Source organism: Hippocampus guttulatus, chromosome 6 (assembly GCF_054856545.1).
Source record: "Hippocampus guttulatus isolate MCC_2025c chromosome 6, RoL_Hgut_1.0, whole genome shotgun sequence".
Classification (NCBI taxonomy): Eukaryota; Metazoa; Chordata; class Actinopteri; order Syngnathiformes; family Syngnathidae; genus Hippocampus; species Hippocampus guttulatus.
Genome location: NC_141266.1, coordinates 7827774 through 7852554, shown reverse-complemented (window position 1 = coordinate 7852554; position 24781 = coordinate 7827774). Strand labels below are relative to the sequence as shown.

The 24781-nt window shown below is 42.2% G+C and overlaps 1 protein-coding gene across 7 annotated transcripts in view; it reads right to left on the bottom strand.

The window, feature by feature from the left end:
• The window catches only part of rims2a (regulating synaptic membrane exocytosis 2a), a 139344-nt gene that overhangs the window by 65852 nt on the left and 48711 nt on the right, over positions 1-24781 (bottom strand). For 2 of the 7 annotated variants that reach the window (XM_086112620.1, XM_086112624.1), the window contains exon 1: positions 21250-22373. The exons of 4 other annotated variants lie outside the window; for them this stretch is intronic. In XM_086112620.1, the coding sequence (XP_085968746.1) occupies positions 21250-21371 (122 nt within the window). In that variant the 5' untranslated portion in view covers positions 21372-22373. Of the gene's footprint in view, positions 1-21249; positions 22374-24781 lie in introns of those variants that run through there. One more of the 7 variants, XM_086112619.1, reaches the window with a different exon arrangement.

Below are 24781 nucleotides of genomic sequence, written 5' to 3'. Positions count from 1 at the left end.
AGAGCAAAATGAAAACATTTTTTCTTGTAAAAAGAACCCACTCATAGTCCACTTTCAATTTATCCCCTGTAACCTTTTCATGAGTCACAATTTATGAGCTCCATCAATCACAAATGCCTTGATTGCTCATTGGCCAACACGAGGCCAGGTGTTATAAATTGATCAATTGAAGGCATGATTGTGGTTGGTCCTACATTTTTACTATATCATATATTTTGTTAGTAAGCAGTAACTTTAAATCGAAAGATTTAAGAATTTAAATTTAGATCGAAAAGACATAGATGTGAAAGCGGAATGGCTTAGGAGTGGTCGTCTCGCAATCCAAGAGTTTGTGGGTTTGATCACTGGCCCCTGTGACTATGGCGAAGTGTCCTTGAGCAAGATACTGAACCCCCTGGCCCCAGTTGCTCCTGACGCTGCATCAGGAGCTTGTGAGTGGGAACGCATTATACAGATGAAATCTCATTTCCCATTAGTGTGTGACTTCATTACTGAATGCTGAAAGACTGATACTTGAGGCAGGGACAGAATGATGAATGTGCATTTAGTATGGTGCGTGAACTACTGTACAGCTAAAATATGGGCTTTTTGAGAGGAAAACAAGTTGAGCAATTGTACAGTGCAAATGCGAATTGGAGGCAGATTACTGAATGAATGCTCGAAAGAGCTGAGGGCTATAACAGTGCAATCATTTGTTATGGTCACAGGGTTGTGTGACACCACAAATCCTATATAGACCAGGGGTCAACAATGTTCTGCCCACGGGCACCAGGTAGCCCCCAAGGACCACATGAGTAGTCTGTGGGCTTGTTCTAAAAATAGCTCGTCAGTGACGATAAATTCTAGGAATGACGTAGAAGATGTATTGACAGAAAAACGCACTGACCAAGTGCAAACAGAAATGGCTGGTCACACAGAGCCAGGGAAAAACAATGAATGAACAAAAAGCGCTTTTAAAAGGCTAGGTACAATGGAAACACCAATAATACACAAACGAATTGCCGAAAATCCAGCTACGCAAAACCAAAGATGAAGAGCAATAATAAAATAATGAAAATACTTACAAACAAGGATCTATGAAAAATGAGAACGACTAAGAATAGTATCAAGAGGTCTACAAAATAACACTTGAAGCACCACAGCGAACAAGGTCAATAATCCAACAAAGGAGTAGCAGAAGTCAGAGTCCTGAAATACAAGGCTAATGATGATCGGGAACAGGTGCACAGACTGGAAGGAAACATGCATTGCTCTAGCTGGGGCTGAAAACAAAACAAACACAAAAGGTCGGTGACCCCTGGCATAGACTAAAGAATGGCTAAAAAATGGTTTGGAAATACAGCTTTCAAAAGCTATTTTCCCCAATTTTATATAAATCTAATTTGTTTTTATTAATTTACTTAGCCCTGCAAATTTTACCAACAACAACTGCATCTCAGTTCAAGCAACAAATATTTTTAGAGTCTTCACCAAACTGAATGGCAATATCAATTTTATGTCATTTTAGTAAAGCGCTCATTTGTAGAATAATAATAATAATGATATCTATCTAATAACCAATTCAATTTCTATACAATACAGGTACATTAAAAAAATCGTGTGTTGGATTTTCACAATTTTATTTCATTAAGTGGTTGCACGAAATGAACACATCTGAATCCAAAGACTTTTTTTAAAGTACTCAAGAGCAGTGGTCAATAAAATGGAGCAATTTTTCTTCCAGTGTACTGTATATGTGCAAAGGGCCTTTTACAGAGCAAAGCTTTTCCATCTGTTTGCTTCACTACACAACATCCAACATCCACCAACAACCAGCTGCTGCTCTCAACATAACAGTTGTTATAAAGTCACTGGCTAAGCAGTGCTAAGGTCACAAGAAACAAGGTAACAAATGAGAAACAATCCCTTCAAATCTTGGCTTTTCTGTTGAGACTTTTTGCCGAACAACTGTAGCGATGGAGACAGCATAACCATGTGATACGTAAAAAGAAACAATCTAGATATTTACTAGAGGTGTGCATCTGTCAAATAAAAGAACATAAATTGTGATACATGGGGTGGAATACCATTCAAGGACGGTACATTTCGGTACTGCGTGTTCACGTTATTTATTTATTTTTTGTCTCCAAGGTGAAAATGACACAATTTGTATACAGACACACATGTGTGTGCATAAACCTATGCGTCTAGCACGTAACTTGCCGGAAATACGCAAGCAGAGGTAAACAAACACGGCCAAGTTCATATGCAGCCGTGCGCAGCACAGCAGCACACTTTTGGAGCGAGGAGGAAAACGACTGATTTATTCCTGTGGTGTGTAACACGACACAGTGTAATTTGTTTTATTAATAGTAGACGTGGAATTGACATCTCTTTGCGTCACGAGAGTACTGACTGCATGTACACGTAGTCCCTGTCTTAGTAGAGACTTGTCATGCAGCTTGTAAAAAGGCTGACAATGTCCATCAGCATGCATGAATAGCACGGCTGCTTAAGCAGCTTTTGGCAAGTACGAAAGAGCAATGGCATGGACAGTATAGCAACTACTGAGCAATCAATTCATATTCATTGCAACCCACACATAAGAATAGAGGACAATGGAGGTACATTGCCAGTAAAGCATGTCCTCCAGCTAAAAATGGATCCACTCAACGAGGTTTTGGCATGAAGTAGCGGGATGCCTAAAAATGCAGCACTGAGGTCTGACTGCTGCAGCAATTGAGTCACAAAGCGCACTGTGATGTTCCCCCTCCATCACATCCCCTTATAAGGCAAGATGCAGATGTGATGTCACCATAGGCTGAGACACAGGTCAGAGAAGGAGGCGCCGTTGTGTTCAGCAGATCAGCCACGAGTGAATTATCTGAACAGGCGGACAAGAGAAAGGCATGTTTGCAGCCTGCAATTGATAGAGTGGGAAGAAAATGCTATCCAATTGTGACTCCGGTACATCAAGCCTCTGCTGTGACACCGCTTTGACCATCTGACTTCATTAATCAGTACACAAGGACAATGGTAACAATGCCAAGGGTGGGAACAGGGAAAGTGGCTCTCCTAATTAAAACAAAAGAATATTTGGGGCATGAAATCATATGAACTTGGGCTCTTCAATGTCCATGGTGAAAACTATTTCAACTGCCAGCAGTCTTGCCAATTTGACACCTTTTTGCCCAGTGTGCTCGCGGTTGTGTGAATGAGTCCGTGCATTTGGGATCTTAGTAAATCAGGTCCTCAGGATGGATGTTAAATGTTACAAGTTGTAGACTATTATCAAGTAGTGCATATACAGTACATGATAAAAACAATACTGCAAACACTTTTGATACCTTTTTTTTCTGACACTACCTTTCCTCTGGCTAGTATTATGAACATACACACGCTGCAAATGCTGACTAACTTCGGAGTTTACTCCTGCCACAGGTCACAACCAAGTTGTACACCATTTTTAATGTTTACTTGCACATCCTTTATTGCAGTAATGACAACATAAAACTAGACTAATCATGTGACCCTGAACATACAAGTGCTTTTGATGAGATGTTGAATCCGGTAATGAGACTCACCAAATCGCCACACAAACGCAAGAGCGGACAAAACAGGTTTGCTGCCGAGGAACAAAAAAATTGTTCGTGTGAAAAATCCTTCATGTGGGAACTATTAAAAGCCTTTTTTGTTGTTATTGTTTTTTCTATTCACGAAAAGAACCCTGGCAGCAGCAAATACACGAATGCAAGTATGGCTCTTTCAATTGCCTTGTGAGGCCAGCAATTTGCTCTCTGCCTATATCCAGCTGCTCGGAACACATGTTAAGTAAAAAAAGACTATACCATTTATTGAAAGAAAACCCCTGCAACACCAACCCAATAAGATAAGATAAGATAAGATAAGATATCCTTTATTAGTCCCACACTGGGGAAATTTACAGCCTCCAGCAGCAAGAATGTAGGCAGAAAGAAGAAGAAAAAACAAACAAACACCGTCCAATTAAGTGCAATATAAATACAAAATGGATGTATACAATGGGTATAATGCCACCTCTACTTTGTGTGTGTCATAGAGAAAAGTCAAATGAAAACAATTGAGTGACGTCCTATTGGAGAGCTCTTTCCTTGAGACGGAATCCGCTTTACCAATAACAACAATTCGTCTTGGGAGGGTCACTATTGAAACAAGATAACCAAGAGGAAGGCAGCAAGGAGAATGTGTTGATGGGAACTCAAGCATTAAAGAGGAGAAATAATTACTTCACATGGATACATCATTATTGATTCCTTCAATAATAGTAGCCACTGCGTAACTATAAGACCCCTCAAAATAAAAGAAATCCATTACATCCAAGCGTATCTGTGTTACCGTGTACGATAAATGCATGCCAAGTCTCAGCATCTGCTGCACGTGCTGCATTTTTCGACCAGTCTGCTGCACAGTTTCCTGCTCCTTACTGTATATGACTGAATAGAACAATTTATAACCCTGCTGCAAAAGCTCCTAGAGGTCTAAAAGAGAGCTCAGGATCAGGACGAAACATCATCATCATCATCATTTGACTGCTGCATCTGGCTAGAGGTCAAGCAGGAATGCTGCTCAACCTGCCAAAAAGAACAACATCATCAATCACCCAGCAGAGTCAGATATGCAAGCTTTAATTCAGGATGAAGGTTCAGAGTTACAGACTCAACAGAAAGGAGAAAGAGGAGGGGTAGGCGGAGAGATTGGAAGTCTCCGTGGGTAAAAAAAAAAAATTCTCCACCTCATCATTTCCATGCATTATATTTATGCAAATACTGAACGTGTCTCCCAGGCTTGGCACTTTGATGATGTAGCTGTTTTTCAGTGGCTTGATCTGATTGAGATCTGGTTGATTCTGTTGGGATGTCGCCGATGCGTTACACTCAAAAATTGATTTCACATCTGTTACTGTGATTGTCCAATCATGCCTCTCCATTCTGTGTACTCCCATTTGCCTCACCCTTCCCAAGAGGGTGGCTCAGAGCTGCAAGGGACAATGGGCGAGGGATGTGACGGCAGACGAGTGTGGAATGATATGATGGCAGGAGGCAACACGATGTTGCACAGCACTTAGAAGGGTGGAGATTGAGCACGGACGTCTTACCAAGTAGGCAAAAGAAGCAGATGCTAAGGGCACTGTAGAATCTATGTGGAGTGGCAAAAATTGGGTGAAAATTCACCTTCAATATAATAAGAGTCCACTCCAAAAATATCAAACAAAGAATATTTCCGACTGCCTAGCTGGAGTGACTTTGTAAAGGTGCTGTTGTAACAAAACACATTGTGCAAGAATGTATAATTGACATAATCCCGAAAAGGCAGCCACGAAGACACAAATTTAAGACACCGGCAGAGCTGCGGCTGATGCTCTGTGCGTCACCTGTGCTTAGTTAATAACTCTTGAGTGCCCACGTCAGTTTGCTGTATATTTCAAAATCTATGACGGTGGTAGTTGCACTTTGAATGGTACATGAAAATAAAATTATTCCAGGATTGAGGCACCAAAATTTAAATAATCACATTTTTGGTAAAAGATTTCATATTAAAGGGCAGTAAGAACATGTAAATGGTATGGACTGTTTTCAGTATTTTTGGCCACGACATTCGTCAAAGAAGAATCTGTGCTTGGTGGTTGCGACCTTCTCGGCGGCACGCGTGTACCAGCACTGATTTTGATTGGGAGGAATGTCGGCGCCATTAGACTGTCGTTGCTGGACAGCTCTGGGGTGCTTGTGTCTTGCGCCTGAAGTAGGCAGCATTTTCACACGCCACTTTGTTCAGCGAAAAGGTCGGTGCTGATGGACAGGCTGCGGCTGGATGGATGCATGGCTTGAGGAGCCGACGATGAGAAGAAAGGAGTGTCAGCGCAGAGCGCCGATGCGTATGCGGAACTGGGAGTCGTGGCTTGGAATTGAAGCGGATTTACATGGGACAGGAGACGAGAGCCAATCTCTTTTTCGTTCATGGATGCTACAGCCTCTTGTTGCTTTCAAACTTAGCTTGCAGCAGACGTGTGCACATTTTCAGTATGACGTCTTTGATCCACTGGTGAAAAGGACACTTTGATTTGCTCCTCTTTCATCTATTACGGCTTCAAACAACAAAGTGAATGGAGGAAAAGTGGTTAAGATGGCACGACTGTCTGTTTTATGTGTTGTGTTGTATTATTTTGTCATTTTATGTTAAGTGTTCTTTTGATGGCGGTGCGGGCACCCGCAGCGGCTCCTCTTGTTGTCTGTTGTCTGTTTAAGAGGGAGGGAATTTCATCTGTGCTGTACATTTGACAACAAAGTTGTACTTGATACTTGACTTGATACTTGATAAATATGTAACGTTTGCCTATTATGTTCAACCAACAGTAACAGCCTAATTTGTTGTGGAATAAAATGAAACCTAAGTAAATCAAGGTACAAATGGTTTGTTTGTCAAAGTGTGTACCCTGCGATTGGCTAGCAACCAGTTCAGGGTGTGCCCCACCAACTGGCTGAAGACAGCTGTGATAGAGTACAACAAACTCGCGACCCCCGAGAGGAAGCGGTTCGGATAGAGCATAGGTGTCAAACTCAGGTCCTGGAGGGCCGCTGCCCTGCATGTTTTCTAAGTCTCCCTGTTGCAACACACCTGATTCATATGATCAGATCATCAGCAAGCTCTGCGCAAGCCTGACATTAAGCCTGTTCATTTGAATCAGGTGTGTTGCAGCAGGGAGACTTAGAAAACATGCAGGCCAGCGGCCCTCCAGGACCTGTGTTTGACACCTATGGGATAGAGGATGGATAGATACTGCAGGGTTGTGAGGGACAGTCCAAAAAAACCTTCACAGTTGGAAAAAAAACATCCCTTTAGTGCTGTCAAAGGATGCTCCTTCTCTCCCTCATCCTCCTCCTCCACCTCAAGTACAAGCTGTCCTGTTAAGATTTGTTCTTCATTTCCAGTCCTGCACATCAGGTCCACTTAGTGCCCACACTTGATGCTGACACAGTTTAGGGACATCGACTTCTGCTCCTTCAACAGTCATCCCGCTGATATTAATGAGGCCAGGCTGCAAGACTAAAGCTGGACAAGAAACCTTGAGGACACTATGCACTTGGGAGACTCTGAGAATCTGGAGTTGCAAACACGGTGACGTATTTGAAAACTACAGTACGACAAACTTAAACCTTTCTTTCCACATTGAGTGCCATGGAGTTTTTCTACAGACATTAAGGGTTTTGGTCACAATACCACTGCTTACTGCAGCTCAGAATGTGATGATAAGATAAGATAAGATAAGAAAACCTTTATTAGTCTCGCAATGGAGAAATTCCCAATTCACAGCAGCAAAGTTATGAAAGGAAGAAGTAGAACAACAAAATATAGGAGCTACTGGAAAGGCAGCCACTCTCGCGGCGCCATTTTGAGGTCAAAATAACACAACACAACACATAGGACACAGACAGTCGTGCAATCTTCACCACTTTTCTGCATACGATATCTGTCATTATGGGATTATAGGAGACAGTTAAGTGACAAATATTCACAAAAATCACCAAAAACTTTCTAAATAGTCTGAACATAATTTGAAGTTCTTCATGGTTGAATATTGCCATGGAACAGAGGTGGGCAATTCAGATCCTCGAGGGCCACTTTCCTGCATGTTTATACATGTCCCCTACCTCCAAGACACTCGATTTAAATTCACGGCCAAATTTTTGTTGTCTTGCCGCATTATGTAGCATGAACAACATCGTCCTACAAACGGTTCATTGGCAGTGACCGACAATGAGATGGAGCAAAACACCCGCCACTCACGAGGTTTTACAAAGAAATAAGTGATTGCATTCAACTATTGATAGCTGTGTGGAAAACTGTGTGACTAATATGTGAGCACATTGCAGGGAGTACGTGGAGACATTTTATAATCTATTTGCTGGATAAAAAAATTCTGGCACAAATGCGACAAAATCAGAACAGCCGTGTGTTGTCTCAAGTGTTTCATTGAATCGCATTCCTGTCAACCTTGGCTAATAGCTAACTTTATAAATGATTACGATTCCCCTTACAAAGCAACAAAAATCCGTACAACGGTTTACCGCGCATGCGCACATCATGCTTTATCAATCCGACCGTACACAGCGATGAAAAAATATATACGATTGAGGATTACTTTTGTTGGTTTGCCGTGACAATAGTAGCAATCGACGACGGCATTGTCGTTGGCTACCAGCAGGTGAGACGATCTGGATTTGAGCCAACTGTGAACCAATCTCTTTGTGAGATTGGTTCACAATTTTTTTCCCTGTATAAAAGTTGTAATACGCCATATATGATTTGAAATTATAAAAAAAAACATAAAATAGGGGGAAAACGTACAAGTTGACAGGTATGCAATTGAGTGATGAAAAAACATGCTAGAGTGGGGTTGAATATTATTCTTTTTCGGTGTTTTGTTTATTACGTCAAATAAGTTTTGGGATGAAAAAAAATCACCAAAAAACAAATATTGGCATTACATCAGAGCTTTGCTTCGCAGGAACGAGTAAAAGGCTAAGATGGAAGATGCATTCATTTCTGTTGCCACTGACGCACCTCTCATGTAATCCCACCATTGCAAATTAGCCCTCCAGCCGTCCCTGCAAATGTTTTTAATCTGCTGTGTTCCGCTGTATAGAATGCCGAGCCTGGAGCGCACGCAATGCTCTCGTTCTTCCTGCAGAGCCAAGCTCCGGCACAGACCCGCGCTTGTGTCCTGCTGTCGTGCATGCCCACAAACTGCCCCTGCTGCCTCTATTCTTTCTGCCCCCGGACCACCCCTCCACCCCCCCTTCAGGACCTGTGCCGACGGACTACGCTCTTGGCGGCAGCACGCGATCATCAGGCGGGCTCTGGTCGGTGTTAGATTTGGAGTGTGGCATAAAATGTGTGCATAGTTGCTGAAGGCACTGAAAGTGCAACGCTTTTGGTCGTGCATTTGAGCAGGAAATACACACATTCAGCTATTTGATTCATGGGAATGATGAAATCGTTGACAACATTGGATTGAAAAATAAAATCACGGGAAAGCGTAGAACAGACAACTAGAATGGAAAATAATTTACTGCAATCATCACTTGTTTTGTTTTTTTAATCTTTTCACATGCAAGGAGGGGACAGGGAGGCTATTTCTCCCCTGCCTGTCCTGACGCACGCCTCTGTTAACATATCGTCCCTTACATAAGCACACCCACCAGCACCTTGTGCGTTCCTGTTGTTCGTACTGTGTATGGTGAATACGGCCTCTGCTCTGCACTGCACTGCCTGTAAGGTCTCCTTTTAAAGAAGAGACACGGCAAGCATCCTATGTAGGCCAAGCCCCAATAGACTACGCCATCTAGATAAGATACTAGTCAGAACTACCCTGCTCTTTGCTATTCCTCTCTGCAGAGAAGAAGGTTAAAAGTGCAAACAACATATACACGCAGGTATGTATATATATATATATATATATATATATATATATACAGGTATATATATAGATATATTCTTTCCATCACACCGAAAAGGCCACAATGCAAATCACATACTGCTGGAACTTAATATGACACCTTTGTTGACTAGAGAACCATGGAGAGGAAGACAAAAATGTGTTTGTTTGATGTTAAATGGAATACAGACACCTGTCAAAAGGAGAGCTGAAGGTCCTGCAAGTAAGTATGTGCATGTAAGGCATCGCAACCTCATCGGCATGCCTAAGAGAAACATATCCAACATCGAGACAACATGCAGGTATGTGACTTACATTTTCCTGGATGAGTAATTAAAACAAAATGACATCTCAAATAAATTAAGCCATTATAGTTTCACTGTCTGTATATAATTCATGTCTGCTCACCATCTTACAGTCATCCCTTGTTTATTCTGGAAAACAATGCGGCACACACACATTCATCGCTGCTTTTCTTCATCTTTCTTTTCAAACAACTGCCCTGAAACTACACAGCCAATTGCTACCAGCATAGGAGAACCACTGAGGCATTTTAATAAACATCCGAGATGGCTAACGGTAATGTCTGATTCAAGATTGTGAAAATATTAACGGCTGCAAAACAAATGGACTTGGAGGCTGTTGAGGGAAGATGTATCCATCCATACATTTTCCGATCCGCTTATCCTCACAAGGATTACCGGTGGTGCTGGAGCCTATCCCAGCTGTCCCAGCTGTAGGCGAGGGACACCCTGAACTGGTTGCCAGCCAATCGCAGGGCATACAGAGACAAACAACCATCCACACTCACATTCACAACTAGGGACAATTTAGAGTGTTCAATCAGCCTGCCACGCATGTTTTTGGAATGTGGGAGGAAACCGGAGTACCCGGAGAAAACCCACGCAGGTCGTGAAGAACATGCAAAAATGGAAATACATTGAAAATCTGTTTGGAAAAAGGAGATGCAGCAGTCATCATTTTTTCATCAAACCAAATAATTTTTTTCTCTTGATTTGTAAGTCACTAGTCGCTAGCATCTGCAGTGACTCACAGCATGTCAGTGAAATAACCAAGTGCAACTGGGTGTCCAGAAAGAAAATAATCATTCAGCAGTAATTCTGAAATTATCCATCCATCCATTTCCTGATCCGCTTACCCTCAAAAGGGTCGCGGGTGTACTGGAGCCTATCCCAGTCGTCTTTGAGGAGGTAGGCGGGGTACACCCTGAACTGGTTGCCAGCCATTCGCAGGGCACACAGAGACGAACAACTATCCGCGCTCACACTCACGCCTAGGGACAATTCAGAGTATTCCATTAACTTGCCACACATGTTTTGGGAATGTGGGAGGAGACCAAAGTACCCGGAGAAAACCCACGCAGGCCCGGGGAGAGCATGCAAACTCTTCACAGGAATGCCGGAGCCATAATCGAACCCTGCACCTCTGCACTGTGAGGCCGACGCACAAACCGGTCGGCCACCGGGCCGCCCTTTGACCCCCGCGCCACCCTTCTGAAATTATATTGAGATTACTGTTCATGTTTCATTCTGAATCGATGTGGATTTTTCAAATTACAATCGTACAAGCATTGATGAGACAACACATCACCACCAAAATCTTTGTCGCACTTGTCACTAGACTGAAGTACATAAAATAGAACAAAAAAAAAATACCTGTCTCTGACCAAAGGTCCAACAACAGCAAAGTATGAAACATTCCCACAAATACCGGTTGTTATGAGAACCGCTCCAAATGTTGACTTTGTTGCCATAGCACACTTCTATCCCATGCAGGATAAAATCAGTCACTTAAAATCAGTCACTTAAACAGACCATTCGTTACACTCAAATTTATCGGTTGCCGACACTTTAAGTATGTGGCCAGTAGACTGTATTTCCCAGCAGACTGTGCATACCAATGGACTGCATGGACGGCAGGACTCCTATCCAACAGTCAAATAGAGTTGCATTAGCCTCTTGTGCAGAGTTAATTAGTGCCACTGAAAGTCATCACTTCTACACTTGACTTTTCGGTCTGAAAGTGCATAATTAACCTTGAGATACTGTTTTCAAGCCTGCTTTTTTGTTGAATACCTAGTACTTGGTAGGACTTTGGTATGACTTAGTTACTCTACACTGTTACAAACTTTGAGTGGATTTTTTAAAATGTACTTCCTTGTTCTCTGATACTAAAGATATAGAATTCGTGTTCTCTCTCTCTCTCTCACTCACACACACACATACACAGGCACGCACAAACTCCTTTGGATTTGCAAAGTATGCAGTTTTCATATCAATGAGCAAACTGCATTTGAAATCAGTGGCAGTGATTCTGTCTGGCTCTCTGGCAATACAAGTTGGTAGGTAATGAAAAAGCTGAGGGGTGAGTCAGAGGAGCCTTCAATAATTCTTGCCGACCAAAATAACATCTCCGGGGCTGAACTGTGTGAGTAGGCTGTGCTGGATTCCTCACACCAATCCGTTAGCAAAGATGCAGGAATGCAGGATGAGATGAGCTGCAGGAAGTGACCTCCCATCAGCGGGAAGTAGAGATGTGGAAGTCTGATCAAGGTGAGAAGTGCTCCTTTGTTTGTACAATCATTGCTGACAAATGATGATGGGCTTCAGGTTAAACAGCTCTCCATGTCGGGTTGGGGCACAGCTGTCTCATATAACACCTCACCGTGTCAGCTTCCAAAGGGAGAATGAACCCATCATCTGGGATTACCACCACCAGTCTAATGTTTTAACACTAAACCTTCTCAGTGTCAAGCTTTGCGAGGTGGTAGTTGTAGGACCCCAAAAAGCAGGGAGGCAGGAGGAGCAGGGAGGACTAAACAAAATGTATTTAACAAAAATACAAACAGGAGTACGCTGGAAAAAACTCACTGAAATACTCTAACAAAGTCCTGAAAATCACAAGACACCAAAGTAGCAAAAAAAAAAAACCAAACCTCTGACAGAAACAAAACATGACTGGAGCATACACGCACACGGACAGAACACAGGGAACTCAATACAAGCAAAGTCAACGAGAAACACCTGGACAAGACACAAAGGGTTGAAGGATATGATCGGTTCAACACAAGGGGCACGAATGACGAGAACAGGTGAAGACAAAAAGGCCACATGGGGACCAAATGTAAACCTAAACAAAAACATAACACTTAGTCACTTAACATTCCGAAGACATTCTTGACATTTCCACCTAATCTTGGTAATGCTCATAACATTTGTCTTTCAGGCCAAAAAAAAGCTGGGATCGAAAAGTGGAACAATAGCCAATTATTAATGGCCAGTACATCCGAAGGCTGGGGAATGAGAGTTTGGGAATCTTTTACAGACATATATTGCCTTTTGAGTTTGACAATTACTGTAGTTCCTTAATAAGACATTGATAACAAATAGGGGTCAAAACGTTGACTGCATTAATTGACTGAGAATTGCATATGTTTGAGGAAAATGTGATTTGTGATCAAACTGGCCATACTTAAGCAGGAGAATGGTTTCAAAAGGTGATAGTGTGAATTGGGAAAGAGTGAAGGTAAGAAAATTTGCAATGACAAAAAGTTAATGCAACAAACCCAGGATTTTTCCTGCGTTGAAAATTGTGTGGCTGCCGCCTCAAGCTAATTTTGTACCGCCCCCAGCCAGACCGATCGATATCGCTCAACACAGCATAAAGCTCAAGCTCTGTTGATTGAGCGATTGATGTCCCTCTGCGGCAGCTTTGTATTTTGACTGTAATAGCAGCGTTGCACCATTGTGGAGGCACTATATGAACAGCAGTGCACAGGACAGATCTGAAGCAACTATCTAAGAAGAAACAGATCGAATTGTGTGGGAAAAAAATGTCAAGGCGAGATTTGAAAGAGCGCAAGAGACACGCTCAAGTCAATGAGAAGATCTGCAAAGTCCAAAAAGTGCACAGCTGTGCGTCTTTTCAGACTGAAGCGCAAAGGAAAATATGCACTAAAATGGTCTGATTGGTAATGATCCTTATATTCATATAAATGCACGTGAACAAATATAATGAAGCAAACAACTGAGACAGGATGAGCAAGCAGGAGATTATGCAGAGTCTGGTTGCAATATGTGCTATGTCAATAATATGAAAAAAATTCATAAAAAATTACAATTGTCCAACTGAGCTTTTTCCCTTTCCTGAGCCACCTCAAGAGATCAAATCTTATCCTAAAACCTAATGAACTATAATGGGGATATTACATGGTGCTTCTTTAATGCTAACTAGCAGACAGACAGAAATATTGAAGGTAGAAGAAGTGGATGCAGTAGGAGGCGGTTCTTATTCTCTGTTTACTCAGCATCTGCCTGCGAGAGTAGGAGGCTTTTGATCAATCCTTGGCTGAGTTCTCTCCTACGTTGCAGAAGAGGCCCGGAGAGGCCGCCAAGTATCGCGAGGGCCGACTCATTTGCAACCCAAATGAACTGAGCTAATTGTACACGTTTCCGGCAGACAGGGGAACTGCACACGGTGCAGTGTTTGCAAAATATGGAGATAATTAATCTCATTGAGCTTGTGAAATACCATGAGTGCTGCAAAAGAGGATTTGAGAACAAGCTAAGGATGAGATGGATGACGACAGCAAAGGGCCGGATAGGCGCAGATGTTTGATTAAGCTTTTTCATGATTCTGTTATCAAACGGCTTCTTGAAGTGTATTTTTGGTACCGGTAATTTAATAAATTAGAGCATGAAATGGGTTTGCATTTGCTGCACGGTGACAGGATTACGTGAAAAACAGCCCCTTAGCCATTCATGAAACAATACAGGGAGATCATTATAACAATGTCATAATATAAGGAGAGTACAGTTTCATAAAAGATAGAATTATATCAGGACCATCTTGCATCCCACAGGAGAGGTGGAAATAGTGGCTGGACTTCTCATTTACAAAACAATAACTCAGTGGTTCTTAACCTGGGTTCGATCGAACCCGAGGGGTTCGGTGAGTCAGTCTCAGGGGTTCGACAGAGCCTCTGCCAAGGAGGTTAAGACACACCCGACTCAACATGTCAATTGGTTATGACATGCCCGCTTCACCATCACTGGCTGGTTCATTTTGTGCAAATTTTTAAAAAAACGTTATACTTATACTAATTGTGTTTAATTTTTTTTTTGTTTGTTTTAATGAATGTGTTTTTTATGTCTTGAATTCGTACAAAAAAAAATCCAATTTTTATTTTTCACGAATGAAGGGTTCGTTGAATGTGCATATGAACTGGTTGGGTTCGGTACCTCTAACAAGGTTCAGAACCACTGCAATAACTGCAGCGTACGATACACAAGAAACTTTACATTGACCACCTCCAAAATTATGACGACTTGCACAGTTTAATGAGATTCAACACGAGGGCTGGATCAGATATTCTGCCGTTCCAAAGTAATAGGACTCGCTATTGATTGAAACATGGGCACTGGCAGGTACATGCAGCTTCGGAATGTTTGGTTCCTGTCCAATAGCCGTTGCAAACCGGCCAAGCCCAGTTAAGGGAAAGGACTGCATCTAAAAAGGGCCGCCATCTTGCATAAAACTCAGTCATACAATCGATGCAATTTTTATGGCAACCTCTGATGGGCGAACTGAAGGAGAAGAGGTCATAATGTAACAATATCTTGTCTGTGCGGTTTACAGTGGTGGAAATTGCAATGCATCCCAAAGTTGTTTCTGATATTTGTCTACGTAATTCAACTGCACGAGACTGACACAACCAATTAAGTGAGCATTGCTATTTTGCTTACGTATAATCAACATGATTTCATAATGTAACGTTATCCCCTGCTCATTTGTGTCACCAATGATATCACATAGAAAAAAAACCTGTCATATTCAGTATGTAAAAGTGAAACTGGAATGAGGTTAAAATGTGCCGTATCTTAAGGTTAAGAAGCAATTAAGCACTACGCCCCAAGAGGACTTGTGAAATAACTTTTGTAGCTCCCCTTCCACAAATGCCCTACACTGACAGAAGGCAATAACAGCAAAGTCAGGCAAATTTTGACTCTCTTCAAATTACTAAATAGTTCCTGACATTGACAAATAACATCGCACATTGGAGCATATGGTTGAAGGAAAAGCATCATCCATGCAGTTAATCTTCTCTCTTCTTGCTATTTAAAAACAAATGACAGCAGACATCTGTGTAAGCACAAAAAAAGCAGCAATTTTAGAAAGCAATAGATCTGCTAGGTCCCGGACTGCAGACACGTGGCCAACCACATGCACTGACTGTCCCAAACACAAATGGAGGAACACACATTTATGTCACCCTTGTGTCTTCTATTGAGTCCATTTAGAAGCACAGGGACTTTGGGGACCTGGGGCAAAACTGTGATGGAAGACCCCTTTCTGATGAAATTGAAATAGTCTTTTACTGGGTGAACTCCAGAGATAGTGTCACTCAACCCTGAATGATATTTTAGGGTCAAGGGTCACACTCATACACACATCAATGCATGCACACGTGCCCATTCAACCTTTGAGGTAATCAGTTCCGCTCCACGGGCATAAAAAGGATCCAGATGTCAGTGCTATGCGAGTCTGTTGCAATGTATCTATTCAACTGTTGCTACCTTTATATGCCTTGTTAATCCTGTTTCACTGTATGGAAAGAGCTCTGCATAACGTCTATGTAGCCGGGTGATGCGTGACTCGGGCTGTGAGACTGTGCTGAGGCAACCTGGAACCACAGCTGCTGAAGGCAATTTCACCTAGCTTGCAGGTCAACAGGATTAGCATCCAGCAAAGCAAATCAGGGGTTGGGGGCATCAGCAAGACGCTTATCTTACTATATGGTCCACTCTAGCTACCTACCATGGACATTTTTTTTTCTCTCTCACTGTGTCTGATTGTGAGGTATGACTTTATGAAAGCTGAGGAGCTGGAAGGACTTACTTTCACTCATCCACTTTCTTCTGCACTGCTATCATTTTTATTTTAGCTTTCTTCTTGACTTTATTGCTCTCTTTATCCCTTTCTTTTTTTCCCTCTCCAGTGTACAATCATCAAAACTCCTCTCTTAGATGCCCAGGCAATAAACCAGGGCCTCCCTTATTCCTGCATACATCTCCCTTGGCGAGGACAAAGCCAATAAAAGGCTGCTTTAATTACAGCAGCTGAGTGCTGCCAACACCCAGTTGAGAGGTGCAGAGATGAGAAACTGGATGAACAGTCGCATGTAACAGAAAAGGCCTGAGAATAATGGACCCGTTTTCACTGTTGGTGGAGTGACAACTAAATCTAAATCTCTTTGAGACACGCTCAAGAAGTTGATCAGAATTGAAGAAGCCTTTCGTATTAAATTTAAACTGAAAAATTCCTGTTGTTTCTGTTCAACTTTGACAAAATGACGAGGATGAATCTGCACAACACTCTGTCGGATGCCATTGCTGTGTAGTAATTGCACCCTTTTTTTACTGGATGAGCATGAAAAACGCCTTTGTAGAAAAGCATGTGTTCCGCACTCGTGAAAAATAGGTAGTGTTTGCATTTTGGAAGTACCAACATCCAAGAGTACATAGTTATTATGGCATATTTTAAGGGATGCTAACAAAGAGTATTTATTATCCTTCGTACGCTGTCTCTCGAATCATATTCACAAACGGACGCACGGTCATGGGTGCAAAGCAGTCTCTAATTGTCACATGCGCGGCCAACTACATCAGCCGCAAGAGGAGATCTTGCTACTTCGCTGCATAAATGCACTTTACTGAGCGCCAATCTGATCTCCCGGACCACAACAACAATTTCTGCTCCTGCATTGTCAAGCATGTGTGTGCTTTGACCGCCCAGATTTTAATGATAATGAGAGGCGCGGCTTTGATTGGTCGGGAGTCTGCTGCGTTCCATTCCACAACGGGACACATTCACCCTTACGTTCAATTCTGCCTGTGTAAAGTCTAGGAAAATACCAAAAGAAAGAAACTCCACCAATGCGCAGTCAGACTGCACTTTACGCTGTGCTGAATACATTAAAGAAATGCTGATTGAACGTAAGCGCAGCAGGGATCTGAGCTCTGCAAACTTGGGTCGATTAGTGGAGGCCAGATTTCAAAGTAAACATGGTGAAGCTGCATTTCGTTACTGTGCTGCACACAAATGGAATAACCTGCCAAAAGAAATGAAGTCAGCCCCAAGTATAAATGATTTTAAATCCAAACTTGGCTTGTTTTCCCATTCCTTTGATTAAGGTCTTCTAAACATCTTTTAATATTGTTTTCCTTTTCAGAAACCTACTCTTATTTCTTTACTTTTAAATGGTTTTTCAGCTTTCTGTTAATGTGTTTAAACATTGTCAATATATGTTATTTTACTAATCTTTGTAAGCTACTTTTGCTTTTCTCTGGTTTGCCTCAGATTGTCATGAACTGTTATGTTGGTAAAAGACTGTAGGTGTTGTTTCCTTGCTTGTGTACTTTGGATGAAATTTGCTATACAAATAAAGCTGCCTTGCCTTGTCTAGACTTGAAAATAGGCCCCCATGAGTTGAACTGAACCAAATCAAACTTTATGGACACTTGGCCTCTCCTTCAATTTTCTCCTCTCACTTCCATGTTTATGTCCCATATGCTTGCGTCTTCTGCCTCTTCTATAACTGTGTCACCATGGTTATGGTGGGGGGATACTCCTGCCACATTCTGGTACTTTGTATCTTGCTCTTTTATTTCTCTCTCTTTTTCAATCAACAGCCAAAATAATTTTGTCATTTTAATTATTTTTCCGTTCATTTGAAACACCTTGGGAAGTTTTGCAGAACAGAGGTCTAGATAGAAGACTTTACTTCATCTCAGTTGTTCTTCCACCATATCTTGTCATAAGCAAGTAATCCAGTCCGTATTGGCTTTGTCCAATACGGGCTATGAAAAAAAAAGGACATTGCTGTTGAGTGTGATGATAACAACTTACTTCATCTTTGTAATCAGTCCCAAACATCAAGAAAATAAAACCCAGAATTAATAAATGACCACTTCAAGTGGTCAAACAGCCTCTCATGCCTGCAAAACTATTGATGTTGGGAAGTAGGCCTGGGAACAATAGACCAGTTGTCCTTTCTCATCGCCTGAACTGTACATGCTGTCATGCTCTTAAAAGCTCAGGGCGCAGCGCACAGTTGCAAATATGCTTTCACTTCAGAAGGCAATATGATACTGGGAACTGAAGTCAACAATTGAGAGTAGGATGATGACTCATAAAAGCACACCCAAGATCATCGAGCTAGGTTTGAAGTTAATGAAGAGCAGCACCGCATATTCATGTGAGTGCTGCATTCATTCCATTGCAACTCAAACGTCATCATTTTTAAAATGAATCGCCATTCCTTACATAAAACATAAAAGCAACTCGGAAAAGACTCATGTCCTGTATATGTAAAACGGAAAAAGTTGACATTGTGGTCTGTGTGTGTGTGTGTGTGTGTGTGTGTGTGTGTGTGTGTGTGTGTGTATGTGTGCGTTCGTTTTAAATGTAGGGAGCACTCAATTCCGAAACCTTCTAAGAACGGATCCCCACACCCTATTAGGACCTCGGCTGACACGGCATGCATTATACATGAAAGCAGAATCTAAAAGCATGCAGCCCATTAGCAGGCATGGTATGGGCAAGAAAGGCACAAAAAAAAAAAAACCTTAACAAAACATGAAAAGAGACACCTCCAACACAAAGAGCAAAGCTTGAACTGACAGCAGCCTGTTTAGTCTCTGATAAGACCACTAATATGCAGTAAGTGATGTTGTGTTGTAATCAGAGTCAAAAGAAATCAGCAGGGAGAAAGAATTTGCTAGCCTCAGTTTCATTGACTCCAGAATTTCTGTAGTTGTTACCTGAAGTGGTCCAACAACTGTGGTGTCCTTAAACTAAGCTGGATCAGCTGCCAAGTGCTGTTTTGTGTATGTTTGCTGTGCTCACTAATGTGATTACAGTGAAACTCATCTACAAAGAAACCTACATGGGCGAAAATACCCCTTAGTGTGAAAAAATGTTCATGCATGAAAGCCATTCCCACTTTTCTGCTCCCCCTACAACGAAAAGTCCCCCTGTTCCGTGATACGAAATCTTTTTCTCTGCTCTTGAGTCGCAACGAGATTCACTACAACGAAAACAAGCCTTCCGCAAAAGTCTAATCCAACCTCAGCATGCCACAGCAACCTCTACTGCTTCATTCGGAAACGGCAACAGCAACCACTCCACTGGTTTACACATGCGCAATAGTACAGGAAGTATTTGTTTCAGACGCAGCACGAACGTTGCACTGCTAAAATGGCGACAAAACGGACCTTTGCATCCCAAGGAGATAAGAAAAGAAAAGCTTTAACGCTTGAAGACAGGATAAAGGTAATAAAAATGAAAGATAGAGGAAGCAAAATAAAAGACATTATGCAAGAAATTGATGTAAGTGAAAGTAAATGCTGATCGTAAATTTCGCAATTTCTTTCCCCTTTTTTTTTTTATCTACGCTGGCTATATGAAGTGTCAAAAAACATTATGCTCATACTTATGCACTATTGGAATACAAATAAAAAAGTACACATATACATGTATGGTTTTTGTGTGTGTTCGTGTTTACGTCTGAGATCAAATTTGCTACAGTCTGAGATAAAATTTGCTAGTTAAAAGTCCCCTGTTGTGAAAAATCTCTTGCTGCAAACATGATTTTGGTGTAGAGGAGTTTCACTGTACATAGAAAGGGCACATTTTGTAAAAATGCAGGTAATGATAACAGTTCACTGGAATTGTGTTCTTCATTTTCTGCAACTACAAGGACTCCAGCTCCTTTCACCATCAGCATAATGTGTCTACCGTGGCAGTGAGGTCTGGTGACCAAAGGTCGCTCTACGAATGAAACAAACATTTAGCAGGCTAATCAGAACATACTCCAGTGCGGCAAAGCCAAATCCAACTTCTCTTGACAAACAGCAAAAGCAGCCAGTCTTCTAGCTAGCTAACATTTAACATGTTTAAGTACTAGTAGCATGTCTGTTGGTCTATCAAATCCCACAAAGAGCAGGTTGCAATTTGATTAAAAGCTAGAGTTTAATACAGATCCATAATATCCCTCAAGGAAAAACAATTTAAACAGTCCAGGTGTTGGTATGATTTTTTCCAGATACAAATACTCTTGCAAAGGGTCTCTTTCTAATTTCCGATAACTACATCCATGTGGTTCCAACTAATAGTGAAGGCCTTTTTTTATTTGGTGGACTTGTGCAGGACACTTGTCAGTGCGCTCCGCTTACATATTGGAACCACAATGCCATGCATTTGAGTGAGTGTGGGTCTGCAGTCTATTGTTTCCTGGGGTGAAGTTAAACTACCGGTCTTCAACTCCCTCATGTTCTCCTCTCCGGCAGCACACCACATCGGCTGTGAAGCGCGCACACGCTGCAGCAGTGGTGCGCTGGAGCATGCACGCACACGCAGACACAAGCGCAATACGTCGCAACGAGCAACTCACGAACTGCACGGTTATTGTTTGAAGCCGGTGATTATGATACAATAACACACGCACACATGCACATACTGTATATTTACAATCACAGCACGCACGTGCGCGCCCACACATGTAGCGCGCTCGAGCAGCATAGCCGATGTTAGGTGGCAGGAAAGATCTGCAGCAGCAGCGGCAGCAGAAAGCTCACTTCTGTGCCGGCGGCTGCTACTACACGGGCATGGCTGCTAATCGATAAACGCAACAACCCTCCCACCTCCAATACTGCCACAGTCACGGGGAAGCCCTTCCTCATAAATTAGGAGCACGTCTACGCTAAGGAAGCACTCACCCTATGTTGCTCAGCGCCTGTTCCAACAGCTCAGTCTGTAAGATGTTCTGAGGGGCCGAAAAAGCACCATTGAAATGGGAGAGAACCGAGCTACAGAACTGACGCAATGTCTCAAACTGCATTTTCGCCCTCCTGCTTTCTTCCTTTTGTGTTCGACAGCGGATCTCCTCTTTGCGGGGTGTTTTTTTTTTCTTCTTTTCAGCCACAATACATCCCGAAGCCTCCGTCTCCCCCTTTACACATTCTCCTCGGTTTGTGTTGACTCGTATCTCCGTGGGCGCATTAAACGCGACGACGTCGATCAAGTTCCATATTTCCCCAGCAGCTCCTCGACAAACGTGTCCTTAGGTGAGTCGCATTCCGGGTGGGATCCTTTGGTCATAATTCTTCGGACTTGCGGTAAGAGCGCGTTGCAGGTACCCAAAAGGCGTTGTTTCTTCTCCCGATCGTGACACGAACGTCGCGCGGGGCTGCAAAAGGCGAGTGGTCGCCCGCAGGAAGGTTGAGGTGGGGAAACATCCTACACGGCGACCGGGATCTGCATCTCCCACAACCATGCATCGGCGGTCTCACATCCAAGTCATATTTTTTGTCGAGGAACGGCGTCTCGCTAACACACGCGCCCTGCTGCACTGGAATGCAGCCCACTCTTTGTCATCGCTCTCATCCTGCGCGCTCTGGCATAAGCGCACAGCAGCAGACACAAGGCAAAGCATCACTGAGGCGACGCTGTCGTCAGGGGTTTTCCGCGACTGGGGTCACACCATCAGCTCATCATTCCGATGCAGTGGCGTTCTACAGCGACGCCTCTCAAATGGAAGTTTGTGTGTTCACGACATCCGCGGTGGGTGGAGGGGTGGGGGCTGCTCTGGAGACGAGGGATTCCATCCCATCGAGTGTAAAGCGTAATTAATCAACCGCCCCATCATCGCATGGCATCTTTCAGGCTATTAAGATGACATATCAAATCTGTATTCCCTTTTGAAATGAATTGGAAATGCAGTCATCCGTTTTTGCGCCCTAAAACGACCGCTATTATTTTACGTGTTACACCAAAAGAAAATAGCACTGTATTGTGAATGAATGGGAATGTAAAGAAATAAACTAGGTTGTAAAACGTGTAATTGCTGTGTGGTCTGCATGTTTTTTATGTTCCATCTTATGTACAGACGGCGCTTTGTAACAGCTGCGGTTGTTGTTAAAATGTTCTATAGATAAAGTTGACTTGAGTCTCCACAACTGTGTGTCTGAACTGTGGCCTCGTGAGCAATGTCAGGTTAGTCAAAATGTGACCCGTCTTGACAAGTGTCTTGGTCTATTGCTGCTGCTGCTTGCTTGTAAGTGTTCTCATTTTGCAGTTGCATGTTTGACCGTTTGCACCGTTCAATAATCGTCTGAGGGTGCATTTTGACTGTGAGTCTCCTTTTTTCCCCCACTTCACTTGATTTAAAGCGTCCCGCTAGCTTTTCGTCTTGATTTATGTGCAGGTGACCCCCCAAAAATTAATGGTGTTCAGTCGCGGGTCCGTTGTCATAACCCAGCCATAGCTGGATGGATGATAGAACAATAAAGATTCCTACTTCCGCCTTGTTTCGCCTTGTTTGTGTTTGTTCATTCAGGAACACAGTCTTGTTTTTATTTGGATCCATTTTTAAAAATAGCGCCACCAGGATATTAAGGGCGCGTTTGGATAGATAAGGAAATGAGAAAAGCAATTTGACTCTGTTCATTGCCACAATGGCACAGAGGCCCATTTCTAACTGTGTGTATGTCTACAGAAATACTAAAAGATAGAAAACTCCACCCATGTGCACTGTTAGACCGCACTTTGCGCTACACTTGCGCTAGGTACCGAAATAGGGTCCATCGTGTTGCTTATGTAATACACACATTTATGGCCTAAATTTAAAGCTAAATTCATCAGTTCATGCTTTTCTCATGTTGTTGTTGAAGAACATTTCTCCTTTTTGTAAGGTCTAAAGGACTGTATTGTAAAACAAACACCTGCCTCGAATTCATTTCTTTGCTGGTGTACGCTTTTAGGGACCCAAAACACCCCAAGTTATTTTATTTGTTCTATATTTCTTAAAATAACTGGCTGATTAATTGGTATATTTGATATATAAGTATAGTTGTATAATTAAATAATGGAGTCTCCTTTGAAAAAACAAAAAAAAAATCATTATTCATTGGGTCCTAGATTTTACTTTATAGAAAAGCATTTTAGTGATTACAATCCCATTTATCCATCCATTTTCTGAACCAAGAGAAATTCAATTTACACTTCGCTTTTGAGTTGCAGACCACACACATGAAACCAAATCACACAACTGTGGGCATCTAAGGAGAAATGTCAGGGTGAAAGGGGCACGTAAACAGTGCTGCACCGCTTGAGCTGAGGTCAGGAAGCAGACGAGCATCTTTCCAACAATTGATTTACATTTTTTCCACAGCGGAACTTTAAAATTCTGTTCAATTGTTCCTTATCATCCTGAATCAACGCTATTTCAAGAATTTCCAAAAATCTTGTAACCTGAACCCATGACATATTTCTTGCATTGTAATAAGAACAGAAAGTGGCTAAGTGGGAGGTGTAGAAGTCTGAACTGCTTGTGAGCAGACATCCACTGGATGGAAAGAGGAATCATCTTCACCAGTTGTACTTCAGCACATGCATGTGCATCATACTTTGCCAAAAACTAGACATTTGTACAGAAGCTTCATCATGTTATGGAAGCACAGAGATTTGAAAACATAAATAAATGAATGAATGAATACATACATACATACTGGGAGATTCTTCCACCACCATGGCCTTAGGTTTAACTAATACCAGACTATAAACATGGATGGTGAGCAAGAGCGTGCAACGCTTTGTTTGTAGAGGTGTCTACAAGTGTTTCAAATGCTAATAGTTTCGAGAGAAGAAAGAGGAAGGAGCCACCAGGTGGATATGTACTGCCTTACATGGTAACAATATCATGACATGGAACTAAATTTAAGAGTCCATGCAAGCACAGCATGCCAATGGTTCCCGAAAAGGAATTCAGTGCACATGAAATAAGAAACACCGTTTTCTGAACAGTAGAATTAAGTTAAATACCTAAAGCACTGTAAAACCTAAACTGGCCAACAAGATCAAACGAAAACGAGTCAACCTGTGAGCTTTCTGGGGGGAAAAAAAGAGAAAATATTCACCCTCCATCCACCAGCAGTTCATCAGCACTGTTTTCTTACATATTTTGTGTGGTATGTGAGAGTGGGTTGGGTGGATGGGTGTCGAAGAATTGCAGAGAGGCACAGTCTATGTATCTGTTTCTCCTTTATAGGCCTTATGTGGACAAGCAGTTTGATGTGTGGCTTGCAAGGAGGCACAGTTTGAGTCACTGCTCTGCACCAACCAATACAACAGTTGCACACATGAAGCACTCTTCTGAATAGCCTTCTGTTCTTTTAGCCAGACACTTCCATGAAGCATCTGTATAGTACTGTCTATCATCATCATTTTGAACGCATCAAATAAAAAATAACC